This window comes from Pristis pectinata, chromosome 27 (assembly GCF_009764475.1).
Source record: "Pristis pectinata isolate sPriPec2 chromosome 27, sPriPec2.1.pri, whole genome shotgun sequence".
In the NCBI taxonomy this organism is placed as follows: Eukaryota; Metazoa; Chordata; class Chondrichthyes; order Rhinopristiformes; family Pristidae; genus Pristis; species Pristis pectinata.
This window is the reverse complement of record NC_067431.1, coordinates 6,913,914-6,940,973: the sequence shown is the minus strand read 5'-3', so window position 1 is coordinate 6,940,973 and position 27,060 is coordinate 6,913,914. Positions and strand designations below refer to the sequence as shown.

The following is a 27,060-nucleotide window of genomic DNA, read 5'->3' as shown; positions in this document are numbered from 1 at the left end:
TTATGTCCTAGAAATTCAATTGCACAACTATTCTTTTTGGCACTCTGTGAATGCAAATCGATAGTTAATAGAGTCAATGCAATAACAGCATTTTCTGGGTCATTTCATTTCACACCAGGAATTCATCTGCGCTCTTTCTCTTGGAAATCACACTTTCGGCAGCACATCTAATGACATTGTTCCTCATTTAAGTGTTTTCAAGTGAAATTAAGTCACATTGTTCAGAATGGCATTAGTTGTTGGACACTCAGCACAACTCTGCCTGTGAGCTTGGTCTGCAGCTTTATCCTTTAAAGGGCCATTCTCACTATCATTGCAGAACGCTGAGTACTCAGTCTGGAACCTGCTTCTATTGAGCACAGAGACTTCTACTGAGCTATACCACCATTTGAACAGTTGAAACACCTTTTCCTTGGGTGCTAGCTTGGGGCTCCTGTTGCTTCAGCTGGAGGATTTAGAGCAGCAGGATAAGTATCAGAGGTGCTACTGACAAGGTTGGGAACCCTAGAAGTATTGACATTCACAATCCAGATCCCCAAAGGACTTTGCAGACACACTCTCCTACTTCAACCCAATCTGAGGAGCATTGTCTCCAAACATTGTTTACTAAAGCAATTGTCACGAAGATAGATATCCATCTGTGGACAAACCTCCAATTCACACTGTGCTGTTCTCTGCCAGCTGAGGTCAAGGTCAGTGTCACACTCAATTTCCTAATGTTTGGGTCATTCCGGCTTGCTGTGAATGATCTACACTCTACCTTGCAGTTTGCTGCTTGTTGCAGCACTAGAGACATCACTGATGTTCTGCATTCAAGACAAGGTATTTCCCCTAATTTTCCTTCAGCAGAGATGATGACCCTGACTGGTTGTGTGGCTTTGTTCTGCAGGCTTCCCTAAGGTTCACATGGCTTATGATGCTTACATGTGTAGCAGTTTGGACATCCCTTCAGAACTGGAGCTGTTCGTGATCCAGAAGAGCTTTGACTCCTTCAGCACCCGGGGTGTCGTTCACAATGAGTAAAACTTCCTTGTGACCCATGACAACTATCCAAGAAGCTCACACATCTCCATTATTCTTAGGCAGTTGCTCTTGCTTATCATTTTTCAGGAGTGCCACAGCCCTATAACTGGATCTTGGGGGAATAAGAGTTAACCATAGTCTAGCATCGTAACGAGGGCCTCTACAATTTACACTGTGCACACCATGCCATTGGTGTACAAGATGAGATGCCACTGACTGTAGCAGTACTCACAAGTCATGGAGTCATGCAGCTTGGAAACAGCCCCTTTGGCCACCAAGCCTGCACTGACCATCAACCACTCATTTACATTAATCCTACATTCATCCCATTTTTATCCTCGCTCCATTCTCATCAATTCCCCCCAGATTCTATCACCGACCTCCATATTAGCGACAATTTACAGCGGCCAATTAACCTACCAACCCGCTCATCTTTGGGATGTGGAAAAGAAACCCAGCACCTAAAGGAAACCCACACAGTCACAGGGAGAACATGCAAACTCCACACAGACAGCACCCGAGGTCAGGATTGAACCCGGGTCACTGGGGCTGTGAGGCAGCCGCTCTACTAGCTGTGCCACTTTGCCACCCTAAACTGTATTTCATACTTTCGTCAGTATTTCACACAAATGCTGGTTCCAGTATTCCCTGTTTTTATTTCAGATTTCCAGCATCTGCTACTTTTTGGCTTTTTATCCTTCATCATTTTCTGCCCCTAGCACAACTCGCAGCAGAGCCCTTGCCCAAGGGAGTCCGGCTAGAGGACCAAGAGGAACCAGAAGGTCAGCAGGAGGAGAAGAAACAGGGGAGGGCTGCACCTGATGTTACGGAAGGGAAGCCCTCCATGTACATGCTGTCAGAACACACCTGATAGCCAACACAAGTATAATAATCCACACATCTGATGCATATCTACTGCCATGGAACCAAGGGGCAGTGCTCTGGTCACATCATGTTGGTAACCAAGCAAGATGGCGACGGAGCGTGGCGACTCGTTGCAAGCTGCTCTCTACAGATCTACTCATTACCCTTAATATAACTCAATGTAACTGCACTGTGTAATGAACTGATCTGTACAAACAGTATGCAAGACAAGTTTTTCATTGTACCTCGGTACAAGTGATAATAATAAACCAATACCAATACCAATCTGGACATTTTCAAGTGCTCATGACCAGGTCTCCTTTAAACTCCATTGTACCACTCAATCAAAAGCTGAAACAATGCATCTATGCCACAACAGAGGCATCCTCAAAAATCAGAACTGCAGATGCTGGAAGATCAAAATAAAAACAGAAAATACTGGAAACACCAAGCAAGTTGGGAAGCATCTGTGGAAGGAGAAAGTGCGCCAATGTTTCAAGTCTGAGAGGGAAGGAGAGAAAACAATTTTCAGTAGTGGGGAAGAATGGGCAGATGAAAAGGAATTAGGAACTATTAGAGTGGCATTGAAAGAGTTAATGTGGAAGTTAAACTCAGATTATATTTCTTTGACGGTTATGAAAAGCTAATTGTAACTATGGGACATGCCCAGCAGGCCAGAGAAAGATGAATCAAAATCACAGATGGATGATAGGCAGAAATGGCCAGCTCTGATACAGAAAAAAGAGTGAATTACTTAAAGTTCAGGGTGACTCTTTTATTTGGTTTCTCCAATGTAGAGGAGGCCACATTGTGAACACCGAATGCAGTACACTCGTTTGGAAGAATGCAAGTGAATCGTTGCTCCACCTGGAAAGTCTGTTTGTATCTCTGGATGGTGGGAAGGGAAGATGTGAAGGGGCAGTTGTTGCATCGCCTGTGGTTGGAGAAGATCATCAAACTGTGTGCAGGCATTCAGCTTCTGCTCATGACCACTCAAATATAGACCACCTATGCAAAGTGACCCACAAATAAAATCAATGCAGGATGAGCTTCTTCAGGAGAACTCTCTGAGATAATCCTATAAATAAAGGTATGATCCAGTACATTAGTTTTGGTCATTGCACCTGTGTTTATGGATGCCCTTTCACAATTGTTCATAATATTCACAGTCTTTCAACAGGTTGGCTTTGAATGTGTAATGAAATGTGCAGGTTAACAAGCAATGAAGGCAGCGACCTTGAAAAATCTGTAGGATTAATCAATATGCCCAGTCAAGTAATGGAGTATAAGCTTCATGTGAACTCTTTGTCTCAATCATTGTCTGATCTATAATGGGCCCGTGACTAGCTATTTAATTGACCCATATCTACATTGATTTACTGTGCATGATTAATTTCCTCCGGAACCAATGTAATCAGGTGGTAGGTGAAAACGTTCACTGATGTGAGGGTGGCTACGATTAGGGTTTATAAACAGAGCTATTGAACTCCATTCCATGTGAGGGAAGGAAATCTATTGCCCTCCTTGTGCTGCAGTAATGCAACATTATGGAATACCTAAATAACTTAAAGGATAAAGTCTCAGACTTCCACAAAGATAATGGTTCAACAAAGACCCAGCATTGGAGGAAACAAAATGTTACAATCAAATAACCAACAAAAGATTTAAAGATTTTTGTTTCTCTGCAATTTAAAACATGTTTAATTGCTAACTTTTTCTAATCCTGATGAAGTCATTGCCTGAAACATTAATTTTTATCTCTATCTCCACAAGTGCTGCCTGACCTGCTGAGTACTTCCACTTCATTCCTCTTCAGTGTAATAGCTTTTGCAGATGGGTAGTTAGTGGCTGACCCAGTTACATGCTGAATTCCTTAACACACACAATGGTGTTTTCTGCAGTAGGGAGAACCTCCTTCAACTCCAATAATTTCATTTACCTAAACCCATGCAGTCCTGACAGCTAAACATTTGGAGTGGAATTTAACCCAGGCCATAGAAATGAGAAATGAGAAATGAGAAATGATTTTCCATTGGGTAAGCTTTCAATTTTTTCCACCTTTCCCTTCTGGCCTTCCCAATGCAGTGGAAGCTTTGTGCCGTTTGAGACTTGCATATCTCCTCCATCAGCTTCTTCCTGTCAGATCAGGCAGACAGAGTAATGTCACGCTCTGCTTGCATTGTTCTATCAAAATGGAATAGCAATTAAAGCAGACAGTGCTTATGTGTGATATATTGATGAGGAGAGTTTTGTCTGCCTTTATGTATCTCTGGCTCCATGTCTGTTCCAACCTATAATGTCGTAAAATACCAATAAATATCAACTTTGCCTTAAAAGCAGCAAACTTACCAGCCAACGTTTTAGTATGATGGGATTCATGTTGAACTCTTCTACCAGTCCAAGGTCATGGTACATGTACTCAAGACAGCTGAGCATCTGCCAATAATTATAAAATATAGTTACGACACATTTGTGTGCCCCATACGATATGCTATAACTGTGTTTATGGATTCCCAAACCTAGTATTCATTGGAGACATTCAAAATACGGTTAAACCAAACAAAGGTATCATGCAAATATGATTGTACAATACCTCCGACAATGCTTGTTAGGTCAGTCACACCAGTGAGAGCCTTCTTTACCATTTCTAGTTGATTTCTAATCGTGATGGTGCTATCAGAGGTCATCTTCTACTACTTGAGAACTGCAGCAAAATTAAAAGCCTCCTTGCATTCCCTGAAGGTGTCTCTGACAGTGCTGTTGCAGAGGTTATGATGGAGATGACATTCACCTCTAGCAGAGTAGCCAACCCTTCAAGCTTGCTCTAGCGTTTTCAGAATTTAAGGACCAATCTCTGCTCAAGGATGCTGATATGGACAACTCAGGATCACAGTCAGTTAAAGGAGTTTTAATTCCTTTCTTTAAACATTTTTGCTCGTTAGTTATAATAAAATTTCTTTCCTCAAAGTCAATGCAAGTGGCTATTTACTTTCCTATTGGTTTTGGAAGGGAAAGTGATGGACAAGTTGACGTCAGGACTGAACCTATCATAATTACAGAAAATGCTGGAAATACTCAGCAGATTAGACCATATCTGTGGGAAGAGACCTAATCACCACTATAATTTAGCAACACTGTGACCACTCTGATCACTTTGCACTAAAATGGACTTTTCTTTGTTCTCATTGTGTTTTTTCTTGTAAAAATTGTGTATAATTTATGTTCAATTTATGTTTTTGTTGTGAATGCTGCTTTTCTGATGCTATGTGCCTGTGGTGCTGCTGCAGGTAAGCTTTTCATTGCACCTGTGCATACATGGACTTGTGCATATGACAATAAACTTGACTTTGACTTTGCTTCCACCACCTCTCCTGTCAGTGTGCTCCAGGCACCTACTACACTCTGTGTAAAAATGCTTGCCTTACAAATGTTCTTTAAACTTTCCCCCTCTCGCTTTAAAGATATGCCCTCCAGCATTTGACATTGCCACCCTGGGAAAAAAAACTCTGTCTATCTGTCCTATCTATGCCTCTCACAATTTTATATACTTCGGTCAGGTCTCCCCTCAGCCTCCAACATTCCAGAGAAAACAATTCAAATTTGTCGAACCTTTCCTTATAGATGATACCCTCTAATCCAGGCATTATCCTGTTGAACTTCTTCTGCACTCTCTCCAAAGCCTCCACATCCTTCCTGTAATGTGGTGACCAGAACAGCACACAATACTCCTACTGTGGCCTAACTAAAGTTTTGAACATTTTCATTTTAACTCAGTGATCTGCCACTACTTTACTGGTGGCTGGCAGTGTCCAGGTAAGGCAGCTTCATGGTACCTCATTGTACTCCCAGTGCCAGACATCAAATGTTGGTTTCTTCAGTGCTTCAATGGTCTCCTGGGATAGAGTATACTGTCAAAGCAGAGAACAGACATTATAAAGTCACTTGGTCAGCAATCACTTTCTCCAGCAAGCTACGATTCACAGCATTGCACACAGGCATGTCATTGTATATAAGATAAGATAAGATATCTTTATTAGTCATATGCACATCGAAACACGCAGTGAAATACGTCTTTTTGCGTGGAGTGTCCTGGGGGCAGCCTACAAATGTTGCCATGCTTCCGGCGCCAACATAACATTCCCACAACTTCCTAACCTATACACCTTTGGAATGTGGGAGGAAACCGGAGCACCCGGAGGAAACCCACACAGACACAGGGAGAACGTACAAACTCCTTACAGACAGTGGCCGGAATCGAACCCAGGTCTCTGGTGCTGTATCCACTTACTAAAGTGAATGGAACATACAACTGTGAAACAGAATGTGTGGTAGCTTTTAAACTAGTGACTGAGTTGCAGCTTAAGGTGAATCACCAATTGTATCAAGGAGAGCAAACCAGAATGTGGCCTCTCATGAATCCTTCATTTCCTAGATGCAAAGTTCGTAAATTCCTTCCCTAAATCTCTCCACCTCTATCCCTCTCTCTCCTCTTGAAAATACTCCCAAAAACCTAGTGCTTGCAACATTTTCTTCCAAAGCACAATGCCAAATTTTTAATTCATAGTGCTGTGAAATATCATGGAGCATTTTAATAGGTTAAACGCACTGTTTGTGCTTTCGGAGAATTGCAGGGCAGGAGGAAGTTAAAGAGTTACAGAAAAGGGGAAGGGATGTGAAGATATGGAAGAAAACTTTGAAATTGAGGTAACGGGGAACTGGGAGGCAACATAGGTCAATGGATGCAGGGTTGATGGTTCAACAGGACTTAGCATGAATTAGGATATAGCAGTTTCAGAAGTGCTTGAGATACAGGGTGCATTCAAAGAATGAGCATTCCACAGCCTTGCAAGGTAGAAGGGAACTCATTTCGAGAATTAAGCACAGAATGCAACACACTTCCAACCGTAGCTAATTTATAAAATATCACACTGCCAAAAAAAACTCTATTCTGTGCAGTGTGATGTGCAGCCAAGCTTACACAGCTTCTAGTATTCGAAATGGACTCACCAATTTCAAACGTGCAGTGAAGATCTGGAAAATGACACAGGCATTCTGGATTCAAATCCACTTTTTGGGTCTTCCCAGTTAAGTTAATGGAATGTCTGTTTCTCAATGTCTTGTTCACTGAATCTCAGATAGAGAACTAAGGAAATGTTGAGACAGAAAAGTGACTGTGTATGTGCGGCAGAATAGTCAGCAGCCAGTGGATATAGATTTAAGGTGATTAATTGATGAGGAAAATATTTTTATATACATAGTGGTGTACACCAAGAAGGGTCTAGAAAATAAATTAAGAACCTATATTCAAAATGTAATTACATAAATATTTGAAAGAAAAATATACAGGGCTTTGGAAAGAGAGTAAATTGCAAATGATTGACAAGCTCTGCTAAAGAGTCAGTACAGCCACTGTGGTGTGCATGGCCACAATAGTTATTCTACAGTTCTGTGAAAGGAGTATCTAACTATGATTTTATTTCTTAATATATATTTTGTGAAGTGATTTTAGATTTGAATTATGTAGTGCTTGTGGGAGGAGTAGATCAGTACCTTCAGAATCCATGGGGTGGCAGTACTATGAACAGTGAATGTTCAAAAGACAAATCAAATGATTTGATATTGATCAATAATATTGTGGTTTTAGTTAGATTGGGCAACGTGGAACCTTTGGTAGTGAATTTGCAGATCAGAGACATTGCCTACGTGTGGGCTAGAAATAATGATTCATTTTAATTTGCTGAACAGTGAATCAACAAAAGAATGGATTTATCTGGCACCTTTCACACCCATTTCAGGAAATACCAAAATGTTTACAGGCTGTCCATGCTTTTAAAGCGCAGTCGTAGTCCTTATGGAGGAATACATGACAGCCATCAAGATCCCACAAAAACAATTTGAATAATGAATCGATGGCCAAGTGATGGATAAGCCTGACTCAAAATTCTGCAGATAACATTTCTGCCTTTTTCACGAAATAATGTTATACATCCACCTCAGAGAACAGATGGGGCTTGTTTCACGTCATAGCTGAAAGAGGGCACCTCCGATTCTGCAGCACTCCCTCACTTGCACTTGAGAATCAGACTAAATTTTGCATGCTGAGTGAGATCTTGGACCTGAAAGAAAATTAGCAAGTGGGATTCCTACTCCCATTTGGCAAGTGACTGCCAGTCTGGCCACCTTCTGACCTTGTAGCAGTCATGGCAGTAAATGCTGGTGGGTGTGTCGGACCTTCCAGTCCATTATTGAAGAGTGTATAATTGGTGTTCATTGAGGTTGATACTCTGGAAGCATGTGATGCAGAAGGCCTTTTTTTCATTGTAAACCATATTGGCCTCATGTTAAAATCATGGGTGAAAAAGAATTGTCAAAAAGGGATTGGCAGTGGAAATGTCTGAGAAAACTATGCAATCTCATCCTTTCTAAACCAAATTTCTCGATACTTTGAAAGTTAGTATATTTATCAACAGTCACTGTCTGAGCTCAATGATAACATAAAGAATATACACGATATCATCCAGTTTGTCAGCACTTGATTTAACCCCTTGTGTGCTGGTCTAGGAGTGAACTATCAGTGCCAGTTAGTATTTCCTTCAACCAAAGTGAATGCACTGACAAAGAATTTAAACAGACTTTTTGCCTCCCTTTTTGCCTACTGAAAGTAACTTGCTGAAGGTCAACGTCTGAGTCCACAGAGAGACCTTTAAGCACAGTGACAGGCACACAATGAGCCATGTTTGAATCAGAGGGAAGGTGAGAAACAGAATGAAAAAGATGTAAAGAGCTTTATAAAGGCAAAAACAGCTTCGGTTTAATTCTCATGAGTCTCAGTGCATTCATTTAGCTTGAAGGAAACTTGAATGGACACTAATAATTTTCATCTATACTAACAACTACTCATTAGATACATACCAAGGTTCTTTGGAGGCTATTTTTTTTTGTTTAGAAAAATTTAATCTCCAGATTAGAGCCAAAATAAAATTGATCCTACCTCTGCCTTGGGAAGTGTTTGGGTTACAAAAGTCAGAAAAAAGTAGCAAGAAACACTATTTTTCCCTTCAAAGGTTGACTTTTCAAGTTGGATGCTATTGTGTATTCTTTCTATGTTATCAGTTGAGCTCAGACGGTGACTTGATGAATGTAGTAACTTTTAGAATATTGAGAAACTTGCAAATGTTTAGAAAGGATGAATTTGCATAGTTTTCTTGTACATTTTCATTGCCAATCCCTTCTTTACAATTCTTTTTCATTCATGCTCTTGATAAGAGGCCAATATGGTTTATAATGAAAAATGGCCTTTGGTCTTTTGTATCACACATTTCCAGAATATCAACCTAGATCCTTGCCAAACATCAATCAAAAACTCTGCTATAATGAGATGGAACATCTGACCCACCCACTAGCACTTACTGCCAATGACTGCTGGCACTTAGATTGGTAGGTGGCAGACCAGCAAAGTCACTCACTAATTTTGCAAACACCCGTGTGTCGACAAAGCTGCTTCAAGCATCGTTGACTGAGCTGGAAGGCTCAGGCTGAGTTAGACTCCAAGGAAACGGGTCTCTGGTTTATCTGGGATTCTATACGGAGGATGCAGGAGGAACAATACAAGGCCTGATAGATTAGATGATAGGGATCTGAACAATAACTAGCATGAAAAATAAACCTTAAAAAAGAAAAATAATCATGCTTTCTGCTGCAGCCTTCTGACTTTTATAGCTCAATCACTTTTGAAGACATAGAGAGGATGACTTTTGCGCTGGTTCTAAACTGGAGATTAAATTTCTCTAAATAAAAGCAGCAAGCCTCCTAAGAACTTCAGTACATACTAAATATCATGCTTGTCTAAAGGAAGAAGATGGGTAGGCAGAAAATCAGATTTTGACTTTGGTCCATTTCATGTGCTGTCTACTTCAAACATAGCTTCACTTTGGTATTGGCTATTTTGCTTCACTAGATACAGTAAGTAGGACAAAATCAAACGAGGAGGATCCTATGTCATTCAGGTAGTTTCCCTGATTTTGCTTAAGTGGAGATAAAATTGGATGGGATGTTTAAGTGTGCCCACTCAGGAGATTCAGTGTAACAAGTACAGGAACAATGATATGTGCTTCGTGGTCTTTCCATTACATGAATTTTATTCCAGCAGCTGCAGACCCGCAACCTATCCATCCTGACCCAACAACCTATCCTTCTGGAACATTAGATCATCATTTCAGAAACAAATCTGTGCCATAGAGCACAAGTACTTTTAGGATTTGAGCCTTTGTTTTCAGAAGAACAAGCCTACTTTTCCAGAACATCATAGGCTTTCAAACCTCCTCCTACCAGAACAGCAACCCTTTACTGTAATGGTCACAGGGGTGAAAAATAGACTGGAGAATCTTGCATTGTTCTTCCTGGAGTAGAATATGTTAAGAGAATATTTAATAGACCTATATAAGATCTTCTTGGCTTTAGATGGGTTGCAGAGAACTGTTCACAGTAGCTGAGGGACAAGGGACCAGAGGGCAGGTTGAACATGATTGATAACTGTTCCAGGGACAGCATTAGGCAAAATGTTTCTCGCATTGAATTTTTTTGGATCTGGAGCACACTGCCCGAGAATGCGGTGGGGGCTTTAATCATGATTTCCCAAAGGGAATTAGGTAAATATTTGAAAGTGAAACAATAGCAGAGCTGTAGAAAATTGTGGGAGGAATGGGACTGATTAAATTGATGCACAGAGATGTGCACAGCCTCGATGGGCCAAATGGCCATCTATGCTGTAACAATCACACACACACACACACACACACACACACACACACACACACACTCCTTATCCAGAGTTCCACAGATCCCAGAAAGATCATTGAAAAGGAAAAAACTTGTAGATTCTGGAAATCTGAAATAAGAACAGAATGCCAGAAATAGTCAGCAGGTCAAGGCTGCACCTGTGGCGAGAAACTGAGATATTTTTGAAGACTGTAACCTTTCATGAGAAGTTGACTCTTATCTTTCTCTCCAAAGATGCTGTTGAGCATTTCCAGAATTTTCTGTTTCTATTTCAGACCAGAAAAAAAGCTTTAGTTCGTTGGGTGCTTAACTCAATTGGAAAAGTGAAGGGGGCAATTAACCTGGCTCTAATGGGCTTGAAGTAGAGGGGTACATTCCAAGCTGTCAGTCTGGTCTTTAGCTGCCCTGTCTTAATGAGGGTACATTGTGTGTTAGATTAAAAATTAATAAGAAACTAATGAATTATATTTTTGCATTTAAAGAATGGAATTATTCAATAGTTTAAACTAAACAACAAAGAGGCAGTTAATATTAAATCAAAAATACCAGATAATTCAAAATCAGTGGCTTTGAATTAATGGCAGAGGACTATGGTAAAGGCAAAAAATACAGATCAGGCTGGTTGTTTTATTGTTGTATAAGGGATTCATCAGATTCCCTATCCAATATACTGGATTCTATTCTGGCAAAGGATGTTATTACTTTTGAGTGTATGTACAAGTGAAGAGTAAAGGTGATTCTATTTTGTTCAGCAAAATTAAAAGAAGAATTTATATTGGAAATTAGAAGACATCAACCATCACATTCTCTCAGAAACTGTAAAGTGAAACGTAACAGGAAAGTATTCAAAGACGAAGGGATATTATTTAAAATTAATTAAGATGAAATTATTTCATTCACATGATCATAAATTGGTCGAATAATTTACTGATATCATCGAGTGGATGGTAATTTTTCAAACAATGCTTTCTTCTGATAAAAGAATGATTGGGTCATTTATTCAGAAGGTGTGATTGAGATGTATGTTTGGAGTCTACAGGCCTCTTCCAATTTATAAACTCTTCTGTTGTGAGGTAGAGTTCAAAAAGATATTCCTGCAGCCATGGCTCTATTGGACAATGTATTAACAAAGGTACAAATTTCAATTAAAAGCTGCATTTAAATTCAGAATGACACACTGTCTGCATTTGATTTTCAATGTAGTTTTAACATAATAACTCTCTCAATAAGAATTCTTCAGATCTATAAATAAAGACCTCCTTAATCTAAACCACATATAAAGTGTGCGGCAGTAATTCTACTTTTTAATTGAACTGTGCACATCAGTGTATCAATTAGAATATATTTCTTCATTATCAATAATAAATTTTCAGTAGGATGTGTTTACAAATTAATAAGAAACTTTAGAAGCTTTTCTAAGAATGAGAATCATTGAACAAATGAAAAGGAAACAGTGAATTGCATTTTTATTTAAAGAGTATGTTTTCTGTGATGCAGGCTGTAGGGTGGACATTTTACCACTTAATTATCTTTTCCCTCTATCTGGATATTCCCTGTTAACTTTAATGTGTAGATATACAAGCATTTGGCCAATCCCCTGTATATAAAGCATGGAATTTTGCCAGCAGTTAATATAAAATGCAATATAATCCTTAGTTTCCAAGTACATTCTAAGATTCTTGCATCCTAGACTACAAGGCCAATCCATAAGCAGAAGGCACAGGTTAAAAGCAATTGCTTAGTGTGCTGAAAAAGGCAGGGTGTAAGACATCTGAGCTTCATGGCCTCTATGCAGTATGTCACTGTGAAAGTCAGACAACACAAATATACACAAGCACATAAACAGTACAATTACTGATGCGGAAATTTCTAATTTCAACATTGCTAGCAAGGAAGATGACAACTATTGGCCAAGGAGGAGCAGTGGGGTATCAATAAAACTTAAGAACAAAACAAATAGGAGCAAGTGGAGACCATGGAGGTCCTTCAAGCCTACTCCACCATTCAGTAAGATCATGACTAATCATATCTTGGTCTCATCTCTACTTTCCTGCCTAATCCCCATATCCTTTGATTCCCTTCAGACTAAAACTCTGCCTGAGCATTGAATATGCTTCATGAAGCAATTTTCACAGCTGGGATAGAGACTTCAACATTTCACAAACTATTGAGAGGAGGAATTTCTCCTCATCTCGATCTTAAAGGGACGACTTCCTTATCCTGAGACTATGCCCCTAGTTCTATCCCCTCCCCCTTCCCACAAGAGAAAGCATCCATTCAGCATCTATCCTGTCAATCCTGTTCAGAATTGTATCTACTTCAGTAAGGCTACCTACCATAAGATAACCCTTCCATATTTAGAATCAATTCACTGAACCATCTTGGCACTGCCTTCAAGGCTAAATATATGAAGATTAAAGCTGTAAGCATGGGATTCTAGGTGTGGTCTGACTAAGATCCTGTACAATTATAGTAAAACGTAACTATTTTTGTACTCCATCCTCCTTGCAAGAAAGACCAATACCCCAATTGCCTTTCTACTTATTTGCCATTTCCGCCTGCTAACTTTCTGTACTTCTTCTACAAAGACACGCAGAACTGTGTGGACACTCACATTCAGACACCTCAAACCTTGTAAATAATAATCTGATTTTCTATCCTTCCAAAAGTGGAAACCTCACATTCTTGACATTCTCATCATCATCTCCAAGGCTCGTCTGTCCTCCACTTTAGTCAGGAACAATGCAAGGGGGATGTTGAGAAGTAATTCCATGCCCAACAAAATGGACACTGGATTGGTTAGTGGTCTCAGCAAATGAAGGAGGTGGGCAAGGTGAAACTTGAATGTGAATTGGTTTGAATATACTTCTGCTGAGAATATAATTTCACAATTACATTTGATGTCCACGGGATAACATAAGATTGATGCTTAGAAATTGGACTTTCGCACATCTGATGTGCTAACCGGGTGCTATGTACATAGTTAATGCTCATAAATCTTCCCACAAAAGCAAAGAGCAAATTGACCTAAAACAACTTGAAAAAAGCTAAGGCTAAGGCTTTTTTCACTCAGAATTGCAGTAAAATAGGACTGCATTACAAGGCATGCAACTCAACAGACTTCAAGCACTTTGCTTAACACCAATCCCACAAGGAGATAAGTGGGAGGAGTCTCCCCTTAAAGACACACTCCCCAGCAAGCTGATACGGCAGCACTATATATAGAATGGAGGCAAGGATCGACAGATGGACTGAAGGGGAAAGGGAGAGAGGTCCAGTGCTCCAAAGGCCCAGGAGATGTGGCAGTGACATGAGGAGAACTTGGGAGGAGGTGGCTGGGGGTGGTCACACCAACAACCCCCACACCAAGAAGCAATGCCACAAGTAGTTTCAAGATTTGACGTTAAGGTTTGGTATGTAAAGCCGTATAATGAGGCTCTTACACTAACACACACACACGGAGACAAAATAGCACACCATCGCCACACCAATATTCCCCCATTACACGCTCACACATTTCAGCACCACAATCCTCACAGCACTAGAGCAGTCAAATGAAAACACAAGCCTACCAATGTCCTTTATCTTCGCTGTATAGGGAAGTGTCAGCAGGAATAGGAGGGAGGTGACACATTATGTAGGGGGACCCACAGAGGGCAGCATCTCATCAAACACATGTTAACCATATTGAGACAGATAGACAGAGATCTGCAGATCTGCAGAGAGCTGGGTGAGTAGGTGGGGTGAAAATCTTTGAGGTATGAACTCCATTGCTTCACTCTGAGGACAAGGTCTCTACTGAGTCCCCCAGCAGATCACAACCTCACAGATATCTGTGCAATTGCATCAATATATGCCCTATATCCTTTATTTTGTCTTTGCATGATATTTTTGGAGGCAGGAGGTCCTCCTACCCAGTGAAGGAGAAACCAGTGGGGCAGGAGGAGTCAGAGGGGATGCTGGATGGAGCAGAGAAGTAAAAGGAGACTCTGGAGGGAGGAGATGGCACGGTAGCCTAGCGGTTAGTGCAACGCTATTACAGCACCAGCGATCGGGGTTCGATTCCCGTCGCTGTCTGTAAGGAGTTTGTACCTTCTCCCCGTGTCTGCGTGGGTTTCCTCCGGGTGCTCCGGTTTCCTCCCACGTTGCAAAAGCATACGGGTAGGTTAATTTGGGTTTAAAGTGGGCGGCGCGGACTCGTTGGGCCAGAAGGGCCTGTTACCACGCTGTAAATAACATTTTAAAAAAATTTAAAAAGCCAGAGGAAAGGGAGAAGACAAAGGGGAAGGAGGAGAAAGTGAAAGTCCATGCCCTGCACCATTGTTATAGAGTTAGAGAGAGATACAGCATGGAAACAGGCCCTTCTGCCCACCAAGTCCATGCTGGCCATCAACTACCCATTTTTACACTAATTGTGCCCGAATCCATTTTATTCTTACCATTCTCATCAATTGCCCCCTCAAGTCTACCACTCACTTACACACTGGGGGCAATTTACTGTGGACAATCACCAACCTGTATATTTTTTGGAATGTGGTAGGAAACTAGAGTACCTGGAGGAATCCCAAATGGTTCCATGGAGAATGTGCAAACTCCATAGAGACAGCACCTGGAGGTCAGGATTGAACCTGAGTCACTGGCGCTGTGAGGCAGCTGCTCTACCAGCTGTGCCACTGTGCTGCCTTGTCTGATGCCCCACACCTCCTGCTGAGAGAATGACACCATGAAGAATCAAGGTATTACTATGGAGGGTGGCAGGTCACATGGTGATAGACCAATCACCAGTGGGCTGCAGTTTGGCGAGTGGGTGGTGTGTGGTGGGTGGCCACAGGGAGATCTAATTAACCTGATGGATGAATCAGGTGAGAACCAGCATTGGTTGACACCTTCGTGGACTGCAGATATATATGGAGACGTTAAGTACAGTGTCAGCCAGGTCGGATGGAATGGAGGAGATAGCAAGGAGTGTCAGAATCCATCTCTGTGCTCTCACACAGGTCGTGTGGAGCATCCTCGCTCGGTGTCTACTGAAGCAGGTGGAAACTGCAGTGGAAGCACAGAGGTCACACATTCTCAGGACAAATGATGTTTCACCCGATGCATCTAGATGGCAGATCACTGCTCTATAGGTGTGCAGCATTGTGCACTAATAGAGCAGAGAAACGCCATCAGGCAGCAGCTTGAAGTCTGTTTGGAGCAGAGGGATGCTTATTCTTTATGTCAAAGGAGGTAATTTTACGTTTCCCCACATGGTACTCCATCTGCCACATTTACCGGTTGTTTGCGTCCTTAGCTTGTTTTCCCATTTAGCTTCGTATAGTCACCAAACTTCACCACAGTACACTTTGTTGTTTCATCTGAGCCATTAACATAGATTGTTTATAACTAATGTGCCAGCACTGATCCCTGTGACACCTGTCCAGTTACTAGCTGATTCCTGATCCTTTATCAACACTGATATATTACCAATAAATCCATGGGTGTTTACTTTATGCAGTAACCTTTTATGTGACATTTTATCAAATGCCTCCTGGATATCAAAATATACTATATTGACTGGTTCCCCTTTATCCATCCTGTTTATTACATTTGCAAAGAATGAATGCATTTTTCAAACATGATTTCTCTTTAATAAAAATATTTTGACTCAGCTTCGTTGTAAAGTGACCTTCTAAATGTCCTGCTATTACTTCCTTATAATGGATTCCAGCATTTTCCCAATGACAGACGTGAGGCTAACTGGCTTATAGTTTTCTGCTGTGTCTTCCCCCTCTCCCCCGTTGAATAGGGGCATTCCATTTCTAGTTTTCCAGTCTGCTGGGACCTTTCCACAATATAAGGAATTTTGATATATCATAACCAATGCATGCATCATTTCTGCAACCAATTCTTTTAGGTGAAGGATGCGAGTCACCAGATCCAGCCTTGTGCCATTTGTCAGCCTTCAGACCATTAATTTGCTGCTTTATCTCTGGTAAGAGTGATTCTTTTAACCCCTTTTCCTTTTTGGCCTCCACCGCACACCCCCTCCCCGATTTACTACAGTTCTTAAAATGTTTTGAGACTTCACTAATGTGAAGGCAAATACAAGATGTTTGTTTGATGTCACTGTTGTTCCTTATTTCTCAATATTAATTCCCCATTCCCATCCTCATGAGAGACCAATGTTTACCTTACCTGCCCTGTTTCTCTTCATATGCTTGTAGAAACTTTTTCTGATTTTATACTTCTTGCTCTCATTATCTATTTTCTCCCTTCATATTCTTCTTCTTTATCCTCCTTTGCTGGCTTCCAAAATGCTCCCAATCTTCTGACATACCACTAATTCTCCCAACATTATCTTTTCTTTCAATTTCATTCCATCCAAGTTCCTTAATTAGCCACAAACAGATCATTGTTGTCATGCAGTCTCTATTTCTCTATGGATATAGCTTTAAGATTTACAAATCCCTTTAAATGTCTGCCAGCGTTTCTCTATGTTTTACCTTTTAATTTATTTTCCCAGCCTTTTCTGCCTTCATATGTTTGCAATCGCTTTTACTTTAAATTTAGTACGATTGTTTCAGACCTGAAGTTCTCACTTTCAGACGAAACACATCAGAATTTCATTTCCAGAAGAGGGAGTTCACTTGCAAAACCTTCTACAGTGTGCCATTCTTCAATGGAGCCTCTTCTTGAAAGGAAATTAAATGAAGATGCTCATGTGAGAGCTGCAGTGTTAAAAGATGGATGGTGCAGCGGAGGCACAGCATTGGATCAGATCATTTTGCTGGGAGCTGTGTGATGTAATGTGCTTCCAGCATTTAGAATCAGCAACCATTACCACCCTGCACTCCCCATGAAATGATCCATTTGTGCAATAGGGTCACAGAGCCATACATCACAGAAACAGGCTCTTCGGCCCAACTCGTCCATGCCGACCAAGATGCCCATTCAAGCTATTCCCATTTGCCAGTGTTTGGCCCATAACCTTCTAAACCTTTCCTATCCATGTATCTGTCCAATGGTATTTTAAAAGTTATCATTGTACCTGCCTCAACCACCCCCTCTGGCAGCTTGTTCCACATCCATACCACCCTTTGTGTAAAAAAATTGCCTCTCAAGTTCCTATTAAATCTTTCCCCTCTCACCTTAAACCTATGCCCTCTAGTTCTTGATTCCCCAATCTGGGAAAAAGACTGAGTACATTCACGCTATCGATGCCCCTCAGGATTTTATACACCTCTACAAGATCACCTCTCAATCTCCTTTACTCCAAAGAATAGAGTCCCAGCCTGTCCAACCTCTCCCTATAACTCAGTCCCTCAAACCCTGCCAATGTCCTTGTAAATCTTAATCAGTGGATTTAGGTAGACCCACAAATGGGGTCAGGTAAGGTTGTTCTTATTGGTGATTGAGAGACTTGTGTAACTGAAAATGTTAAGCCTCTGAGGATCTCCCTGTCCTTTTATTGCCAGATTAGATTGTTGTTGTGCACGGCTCTCTGTGGCTACTACTCCCTACAGATAGCGATGTTCACCAGCAGTACAATGAGCTTAAAAGTTGAAACAATGAACACACCTGCAGCAAGGAACAGTCAAGGAGAAAGTGTATTTTTGTGGAGGACATTGCTCTATTTATTAGGTTCCAGTCTATAAGCAAAGGTTCTGCAAAAACTGTTGCAGTAAATGGGTAATGGAGCCCTTCAGACTCAGAACCAGGTTCATTGTCACTGCCTTATGTGACGTGAAATTTGTTGTTTTGCGGCAGAACAGTGCAACGACATAAAATTACTATAAATTACAAGATAAATAAATAGTGCAAAAACAAGGAATTGCAAAAATGGAATAGATGATTGGTACTGAGTTGTGAAAAAGAAGGATGAGGGAGGGATTTATATTAAGTGATTTGTCAGCAAGATGCTTGTGAAATATTTAATTATAGGGCTTTTTGTTCTGTGGTGAGTCGCCAGATCTGGAACTCTTGTACAGAGTAGTTATGAGAAGCAAGTCTCCACATGACACGCTTTTCACCATTGCACTGGTGGCCTTCTTCCTACCCCGCTGCTGGCAGATGATCCATGGGTGCTCATCTGGCATTTCCTCCTCTTCCCCCTCTTCTCTCCACAGACCTTGAAGAGAGAGCCTCAGTGCCATAAGATGCTGCTGTCTGCATTTGGTTGGACTGTGCCACAGTTAGCATAGAATGTTGAAATCTGGAAACTTGCTTGGGATACACAGGAGGGTCCTCCTGACTGATAGAGATCTCAGATTTGTACTGGGAACATGCCAACAATGTTCTCCATAAACATTCTGGGACTTGCATGATTTCATTATAGCAGTGCTCTGCAGCAGTGAGAGTGGGGAGCCAGGGAAGAAGATGGTAGCTCATCCTCCAAGATCCATCTCTCAGCACAGCAGCAGCCTGTCTGGAAGTTCACTCTACCCAAGGATAAATGCATCATGGGTGCTATCTGGAAACATTGCATCGACCATGAAGAACAGCTGGTGATCCAGCATGTTGAGTAATTGGGAGTTTGTTTTGATGAAAGTGTTTAAGTGGATCTCTCGTGGGTACATGAGCACAGCATATGGTTGCCAGTGTTTGTTGGAAGTCAGTAATTCCTGCAATCCCACTGCTCAAGGCTTCCTCACTGAAATAAAAATTGTTAAAGACATCCTGTCATGAATAGTCCTTGTGTGACCTCTCTAACACATCTTCCTCATCCTTCTAGTACAGTCTCTATAGTCTTTTCATGAGTCCCTATGACCAAAGTGATTATGTTGGCTGCTGCGAATCTGGAGCAGCCCAGCTCAATGGTGGTTTCAAGGGGAGAGGCCCACTTTTTTCAATGGGAGTCTTCCCACTTAACTCTGGGTAACCCACATAGGACAATCCCTCATGGGTGGCAGGCTGTTGCACCTGTAGTTTGTGGGGTTTTTGTTGGTTAAGCTCCAGCTACATTGGTAGTTCATCGTGTTGCAACTACTGTCAACTTCAGTAAAAGGGTAGAGATGGGAACTGGTGCACCAAAGACATAGATTCTCGATATTGTGCAGGCTGAATAGTTTGAACATCGTGATAGTCAGCAAGATAACCAGACAAACATTAACCACACAGAAATGTCATTTGCAATCTTTCACATTCCATAGAAAACAATTCAAATCCTTTGCTCTCTCTTTCCCTGCTGTGAACCCACTCTGTCATCTCCTCTCTCCGTGCCTGTGTTTGGTCTTTTCTGTCCATCTTTACACTTCCCCCTTATCCACCATCAGATTTCTGAACAGTCCATGAATACTACCTCATTATTCCTCTTTTGCACTATTTACTTATTTTTGTAACTTATAGTGATTTTTTAATGTCTTTATGTCCTGCACTGTACTGCTGCCGCAAAACAACAAATTTCACAACATATGTCAGTGATAATAAACCTGATTCTCAGTCTGACCCTTCCTCCTTCAGCTACAGTTGTCGTTTCAGTGGGCAGTATTCATTGCAAGAACTCTCTCATCCTATTGCACACGCTGAATCCCAATAGATTTACTGTATTTGGGCAATTACCTTGGGATATTTTGGAACATCACGTTGTGGTGTCAGCTTTATAGGATCCTCCATGAATGTATGTTTACAAGGTGTGTTTGACCTGGCAGAAATAAAAATTGTTAGAATTAGAAAATCTCAGCTGTTTTCCAGTGTGTTGTCAACTATGGCTCAGTGTAAGCATTCTTTTCTCCAAGTCAGAAGGCTGTGGATTCAAATCCCATTCCAGAAACATGTGAACTGACACCCCAGTGCTATACTGTGGTGCAGGTTTCATCCTTTGGATTTCATTGGTGAATATGCAAGGTCCCACATCATTACCTGAAGATGATTAGTGGACTTCTCTGGGATAGGTTTAATTTGCAGCCCATTGCCACATTGTGTAGTGTTACTGGAATTAGCTATTTCCCTAATAATCATTCACCTTCTTGGATGAATTGCAATGCAATTATTGAAGTCTCTCACCTGTTTCCCAAAGACAATTCATCTTTAAGTATCTTCAAATCATTCTTACACTTCTCTATCTCTACCACCTTTAATCCTTCCACTGAAAACAAAGAGAAAGTAAAAATTAGCAAATTAAAGGTGCAGTCAGAAGATTTGAAATGCAAACCTTGTCCAAGATGATCTGAATTGAGCTATGTGATAACTTCCTTGGGGAACCCAGAGCTATACTTCTGCTTGGTAGTGCTTCAGAATCCATGAGAGGATGGGCACTTTCACCCTCACCTACAGGCTAAAAGGAGAAAAGGAAGAGATCAGAAATGGGTGAGCCATCCCACTGCTTAATATAGCTTACAAAATTCTGTCTAAGGCTGATGCTTATGAGTCAAATCTGCTCTGGAGCTGGTGATTCCAGATCAGATTAGTCCCATACTTGGCGGGGAAGGTCACTGATTGCCTTGCACTACTTGGGATATGGTTAATTATGTGTAGGTTGATGGGTGGGTAGGGGGTGGGGGTGGAGACTTCATTAATCGGCTTGAACCAGGAGATGGCTTTTGATGGAATATCACATTTGCACACAATGGGGTCTGAGTTAGATATGCTTGCTCCATGCAAACATCAGTGGCACAGTCCTAACCAATGGGTGGGAACTGGAAAACTTAGTTTTTCAAATCTGGTTAGGCAAGGCTCCTCTCTCTTCTATGCCTTGGTTGTGCATTGTATCAACACATTTGCCAGATTCAGCAGGGAAGATGTGGGCATCCAGGCAATGGAGGCTCTCGGGTCAAATTCTTCCCGTTTGTGGATGACATAGGCATCTTCTGCTCATCACCTGTCCACAGACTGATGTGCATCTGTGACCACTTTGAACTAGCCTCAGGGGCCAGAGTGAACTACACTAAAAGTGAGGCCTTGTTTTTTGGCAGCTGGACTGACCTTTGCTTCCTCCACCATCACATCCTATCACCTGCTGGGAATATAGTTCGGAAGGGCCAGCGCTTTCACTGAGAACTGGATGATGTATATAGCCATAGTGAACCAGGAACTGGGATTGTGGGGCCAGCACTCCCTGTCCATTTCAGGAAAGAACCCAATCATCAGGTGCGAGGTGCTTCAGTTGTGGCTGTACGAGATGCAGGTGGGGGCCCATACCCAGATTCTACACTGTACTGGAGACCAAAGATGGATCATGTTTGTAGAGACATACATAAATCTCCAGAGAAAGATGGTGAAACCATACCCAACATGGCCATAATCCTACGTGTGGCTGTATTCTGGGTCTGCAAACACCAAGTGTCACTACCTACTGAAGTGTTCTTCTGGTATTGAAGGATGGATCTAGCAACGTTGCCATAAAATGCTCCATTTATTTAGACCAGGTCATAACACCTGGCTCTTGTAGAAAGATTTGTGCAGAGAAACACCTTTGACCACAAGCCAATGGTCAACATGGCATGTTCTCAAGGCCCTACAGTAAAAAGTGAATGGTGATTCCTGTACAAGCAGACTGTCAAAATCATCAGGTAGAATGCCTCATTAACAGGACTTAAAAACATGCAACACTTGCAACAATATCCTGCTTGGCTGTTGTTGAGAAGGTTCCGACCATTTAGATCCTTCATGTTCAGTCAGGGTCTCAGACTATGAATTACCTCCTACTGGAATATGCACTTTCCAAGATGGTCTGGAAAGAGTTGCAATGGTCTTTGTCGTGGCTCATCCCAAACTACAGCGTTGTTTGTAGTGTGCTTTGTGGGGAGTTCCAAAGAAGCACAATGAGTCGAACATTGACTGCTGTTGGAAGGTTATCTGCTGAGTGAAGCATCTTCTGATCTGCCCAAAATTTGGTCTTCAAATTCAAGGGACTGTCCATGACAGAATATCTTAAAGTGACATGCTAAGATTCAGGGCTATATGCAGAGGGATGCGGTGAAGGCGGGTGAAGCAGCCACGGTGATTCTTTGGGGAAAGGCTACATGTAGGATATTACCACCATTACATGAACAAACCCATGGATTATTTGATCATGGAGTGTGATTAAAAAAAAGTTTATATCATGCTGATGTAATGTTAATCTGTTAAGTAAGTGAAACAATCTGATGATGGCTCTTTGACCTGCAGTGTTAACTCTGTTTCTTATGCCACCTGACCTGCTGAGTGTTTCCAGCATTTTCCGTTTTTATTTCAGATTTACAACATCAACAGTTTTTTCTGATTTTCAAGTGGAAAGATCTGCCTTGTACTGTGAATGGTGACATCAGTACTGTATTATATGCATTTTTTTTAAATAGACAAGATATTGGGTGATGGGGAAGAACCTTGGAGATCCAGAGGCAACATTGGATCTTGTTTTGTACTCAAGTAACCTCTTCTCTCCCAGTGGCCAAGAATAACCACAGATAATCTACCACAAAACTCCAATAATCTGCATCCAATTGTCTGGTACCTGCCTCAGTCATCAGTCTGGAACGTGAGCCAGGGTCAAGAGTGCAAAGTGGATGTGCACCCAGAGCCAGTTTGTTAGTAAGTGACATTGATTGACAGAGCACACTGCCGTGAAATCAAATCTGATCCTTCAATGTGAATGCAACAGTTGTATTTGATTTCTGTTATACTTAACCTGATTTCTAAATGCCTTAAATGGAGGTCATTGAGTTCCTGTTGAGAATCTTGTGACTCTCCCATCTGGCAGCAATGTAAACAGGAGTTTTATGAAACAGCTTTGGTTGCAGTTATTGGCACAATTAGTTTTTGGTCATAGCCCAGTGGATTTGATGCTATTTATAGCCTGGCCAACAACCAAGATAATTGCAGGAACAAAGCAACATGAGAAGGAGGCCATTCAATTCAGTTAACACAGATCTGCTTCACAATTTCACTGCCTGTCTTAGTTAGAAAGACCTTGATACCCATGCCCAGTAAAAAGCTTTCACTTTCATGGCTACAAATTGGTACCTTTGCACCTGTTTATGTCAAAGGCACGTGAAAAAGACTTTTCCCGGGTTACATCACGTTGGCGATCGTTCCACAGAACGGTTACAACACTGGAAGCCATTCAGCCCATTGAATCTGTTGCGACCACATGCAAGAGCAATCTAACGAGTCCCACTCCTCAGGGACCTGCAGGGTCTTTCCTATCCAATAATTACCCAGCTCTCTCGAATGCCACAACTGAATCTGCCTTCACTATTACCCACAACAATACAATCCAGATTCTAAATAAATCTATTTGTGAAAATAGATTTTCCTCTTGCTATTTTTGGTTCTTTTGCCAATCACCTTCATTCCATGTGCCCTAGCTCTTGACCCTTCCAGCAACAGGAACAGTTTCCTTTTTCCACACTTTCTCTATGCTCCTTGATTTTAAATATCTCTCAGATTTACTTGCATCCTCCTCTGTTCTAACAAGAACAACACCCAGCTTCCAGTCTATCTACTTAACTAAAGTCCCTCATCCCTGGAATCAGTTCGGCAAATCTTTTCTGTATGCTCTCCAAAGCCTTCACAGCTTTCCTAAAGTCAGGCATCCAGATGAAGTCTTCCATTGAAGAAGAGAAACAAAAGACTACAGGTGCTGGAATCTGGATGATTCTGGAGGAACTCAGCAGGCCAGGCAGCATCCGTGGAGAAAAGCAGGCGGTCAAAGTTTTGGGTCAGGACCCTTCTTCAGGACTGAAGATAGGAAAAGGGGAAGCCCAATTCCTAGGAAGGAAAAGCAGAGCAGTGATAGGTGGACAAAAGAGGGGAGGCGGGGTGGGCACCAGGTGGTGATAGGTAGATGCAGGTGAGAGATAGTGATAGGCAGGTGCGGGGGAGGAGGGGAGAGCAGATCCACAAGGGGATGGGTCAAAGGTAAGGAGAGAAAAAAAAGGGGTGTAGAAAAAAGAGAGATAGGCTCGAAAAGGGAAGAGAAGAAGAAGCATGGTTGTGGGGGGGGGGGGGGTGTGCGGAAGGGGTGTGGGGATTACTTAAAGTGGGAGAATTCAATGTCAGTCTTCCATCTGTGGTCAATCCAGTGTTTATATTATAAAGGTTTGTCATGACCTTCTTGCTCTTGTACTCTATGCCTCTACTTACAAAGCCTGTGGTTCTAAAACTTCATGAACCACTTTCCTACATGAACTAACACCCATTCAGAAAACTGGACCAGGCAATTCCATGGACTATTTACATTAGTGTGTCAAATGTGCATCTAATGACAATGCCAGTCACTTGACATCTTGTTCTGCCCTTGCTGGTATGAAATGGACCTTTTGGGTGTGACCTACAACCTTCACTGAACATCATGGTAAAACTGCTGGCACACCAAAGTACTTTGTTGCATTTTCTGTTTCTTAAGGGAGCACTGCTCCATCAGGAGAGCCTGACTGGGGAGCTTCAGAACTCACTGCACGCTGTTCAAATGCTCTACAAAGTCTACAGGGTGTGCCATAACAGCTGGCATTTAGCTGCTGAATTACTCGTTCAATGGGGTCACATCGTGGGCAGCAGTTACTGGAGGCATTCTTACACCAATGAATTGGGGTGGATCAAGGACCTCAGCTGAGGAGGCATACACATGCCCATCAACAGAGCGCCTGCCCTCAGAATCTTCAGACACCACATTCTAGTGGAACTTGTCAAAGAACAATATGTGTTGGCAGACTTAGGTTTTCTTTAAATATTTTTTTTAACATTTTTTTAAAATTATTTACAACGTGGTAACAGGCCCTTCCAGCCCAATGAGCCCATGCCGCCCATTTTAAACCCATATTAACCTACCCGTACGTCTTTGGAATGTGGGAGGGAACCTTCGGGTGCTCCGGTTTCTTCCCACAGTGATGTCATCACTGAGGTACGGAAAATGCTGTGGAGGGACCTTCCACAACATTCCCATGCCTGAGCTGATCTCGCGCTGTGGTCAAGACCACGTTGACTCAACATCCTCACCTCGGGATCCTTCCAAGTGGCTGCAGCAGACTTCTGCCACATCCCCCAATATTGCTGCTCGCTGATACAGAGAAGTCAATGGGATTTGCCAGTATCGCAGGCCTCCCACACATGGACTGTGCTCATGTATACACAAGAACTCCTTTAAAGGGAGTCCTTATGGATACATGAGAATCCATGTGTGGGAAGCTAACAATAACTTTCCTGTCCTCAACAGACACGGTAGCGTAGTGGTTAGCACGACGCCATTACAGCGCCAGCGATCGGGGTTTGATTCCCGTCGCTGTCTGTAAAGAATTTGTACGTTCTCCCGTGTCTGCGTGGGTTTCCTCAGGGTGCTCCGATTTCCTCCCACATTCTAAAAGACATACGGGTAGGTTAATTTGGGGGTTTAAAATGGGTGGCGTGGACTCGTTGGGCCGGAAGGGCCTGTTACCACGCTATAAATAAAATTTTTAAAAAAATTTTAAAAATTAAAAAGGTTTCATTCCTTTAATGTCCAGGTGGTTGTACATCATCAGAACATTGCCAAATGTCACATCTCCAGGAAACATTTGTGACAACTTGGTATTGATTTATTGTTGTCACCAATACCAATATCAAGTTGTCATGAATGTTTCCTGGAAACTTTCTCTGGGAGACCAAACTTCCAGACATTTTCCATAGCCAGGACTGCCAGGAGGGATGGATCCTGAGGGGCATGGGCTGCTCTACTTTCCCGGCTTCTTACACCTAGTCACAACTCTGCCGCAGCTGCTGAGCACCACTACAACAAAAACCATGCAAGCACCAGAACGTTTGAGGAAAATGCTAGAGGTCTTTTCAAACTGCAGTTCTGCTGCCTTGCCTGCCTCAGCTGGGCGGGAGTGGTGGTGGTGGGTGGTGTACCCTCTGGTATACTGTCAGCACGTGTGGCGTATTTGTGGTGTGCTGTGCGTTGTGCAGCCGAGCGATCTGAAGACACAGCTGGTGCCAAAGGAACATGGAGGGACAGGAGGTGCGAGCTGGAGAAAAGCAGGAGGAACAGGAGCAGGGAAATGAGGAAGGCAAGATACCGACAGCCTCATCTCTCAGCAGCGCAGAAGCGGGAGGCATTGACCACAGATAAATGGGGATTTCCCAAAAGATTGTAAATAACCTGTAAATCATAATCTCTAATCCAGACAAACTCACCCTCTCCACCCTCCAATATCAACATAATTCAATCATAATCAGCAAGGGAGCCCAGGTGACATATTATTATCCATTTCATTCCCCCTTTACAAGACCCACCTGCACTGTTGATAACAACTGCAATGAATCCTGATGCGATGACAGATATGACTCCCTATAACCAGACGTCACTGGTGTGCAGTTCACTCTGACATATCTTGTGAGGATGTGAAATTTATTTCTGCATTGTTCGAATGAGTGGGGCTTCTCATCCTGGGAGGACACGGCAGATCAACCTCCTGCCAGGCTCTTCTTACCACAGCCCTAGTACTGTAGGTCTCCTGGCCT

At 42.1% G+C, this 27,060-nt stretch overlaps 1 protein-coding gene across 1 annotated transcript in view; it reads right to left on the bottom strand.

The window, feature by feature from the left end:
* pde9ab (phosphodiesterase 9ab) overlaps positions 1 to 27,060 on the bottom strand; it is a 65,840-nt gene that overhangs the window by 16,138 nt on the left and 22,642 nt on the right. Inside the window, exons 5-8 of the mRNA XM_052039691.1 lie at positions 20,650 to 20,731; positions 20,206 to 20,287; positions 5,721 to 5,795; positions 4,237 to 4,323 (exon numbers count right to left, since the gene is read on the bottom strand). Coding sequence (XP_051895651.1) covers positions 4,237 to 4,323; positions 5,721 to 5,795; positions 20,206 to 20,287; positions 20,650 to 20,731 — 326 coding nt within the window. The remainder of the gene's footprint in view (positions 1 to 4,236; positions 4,324 to 5,720; positions 5,796 to 20,205; positions 20,288 to 20,649; positions 20,732 to 27,060) is intronic.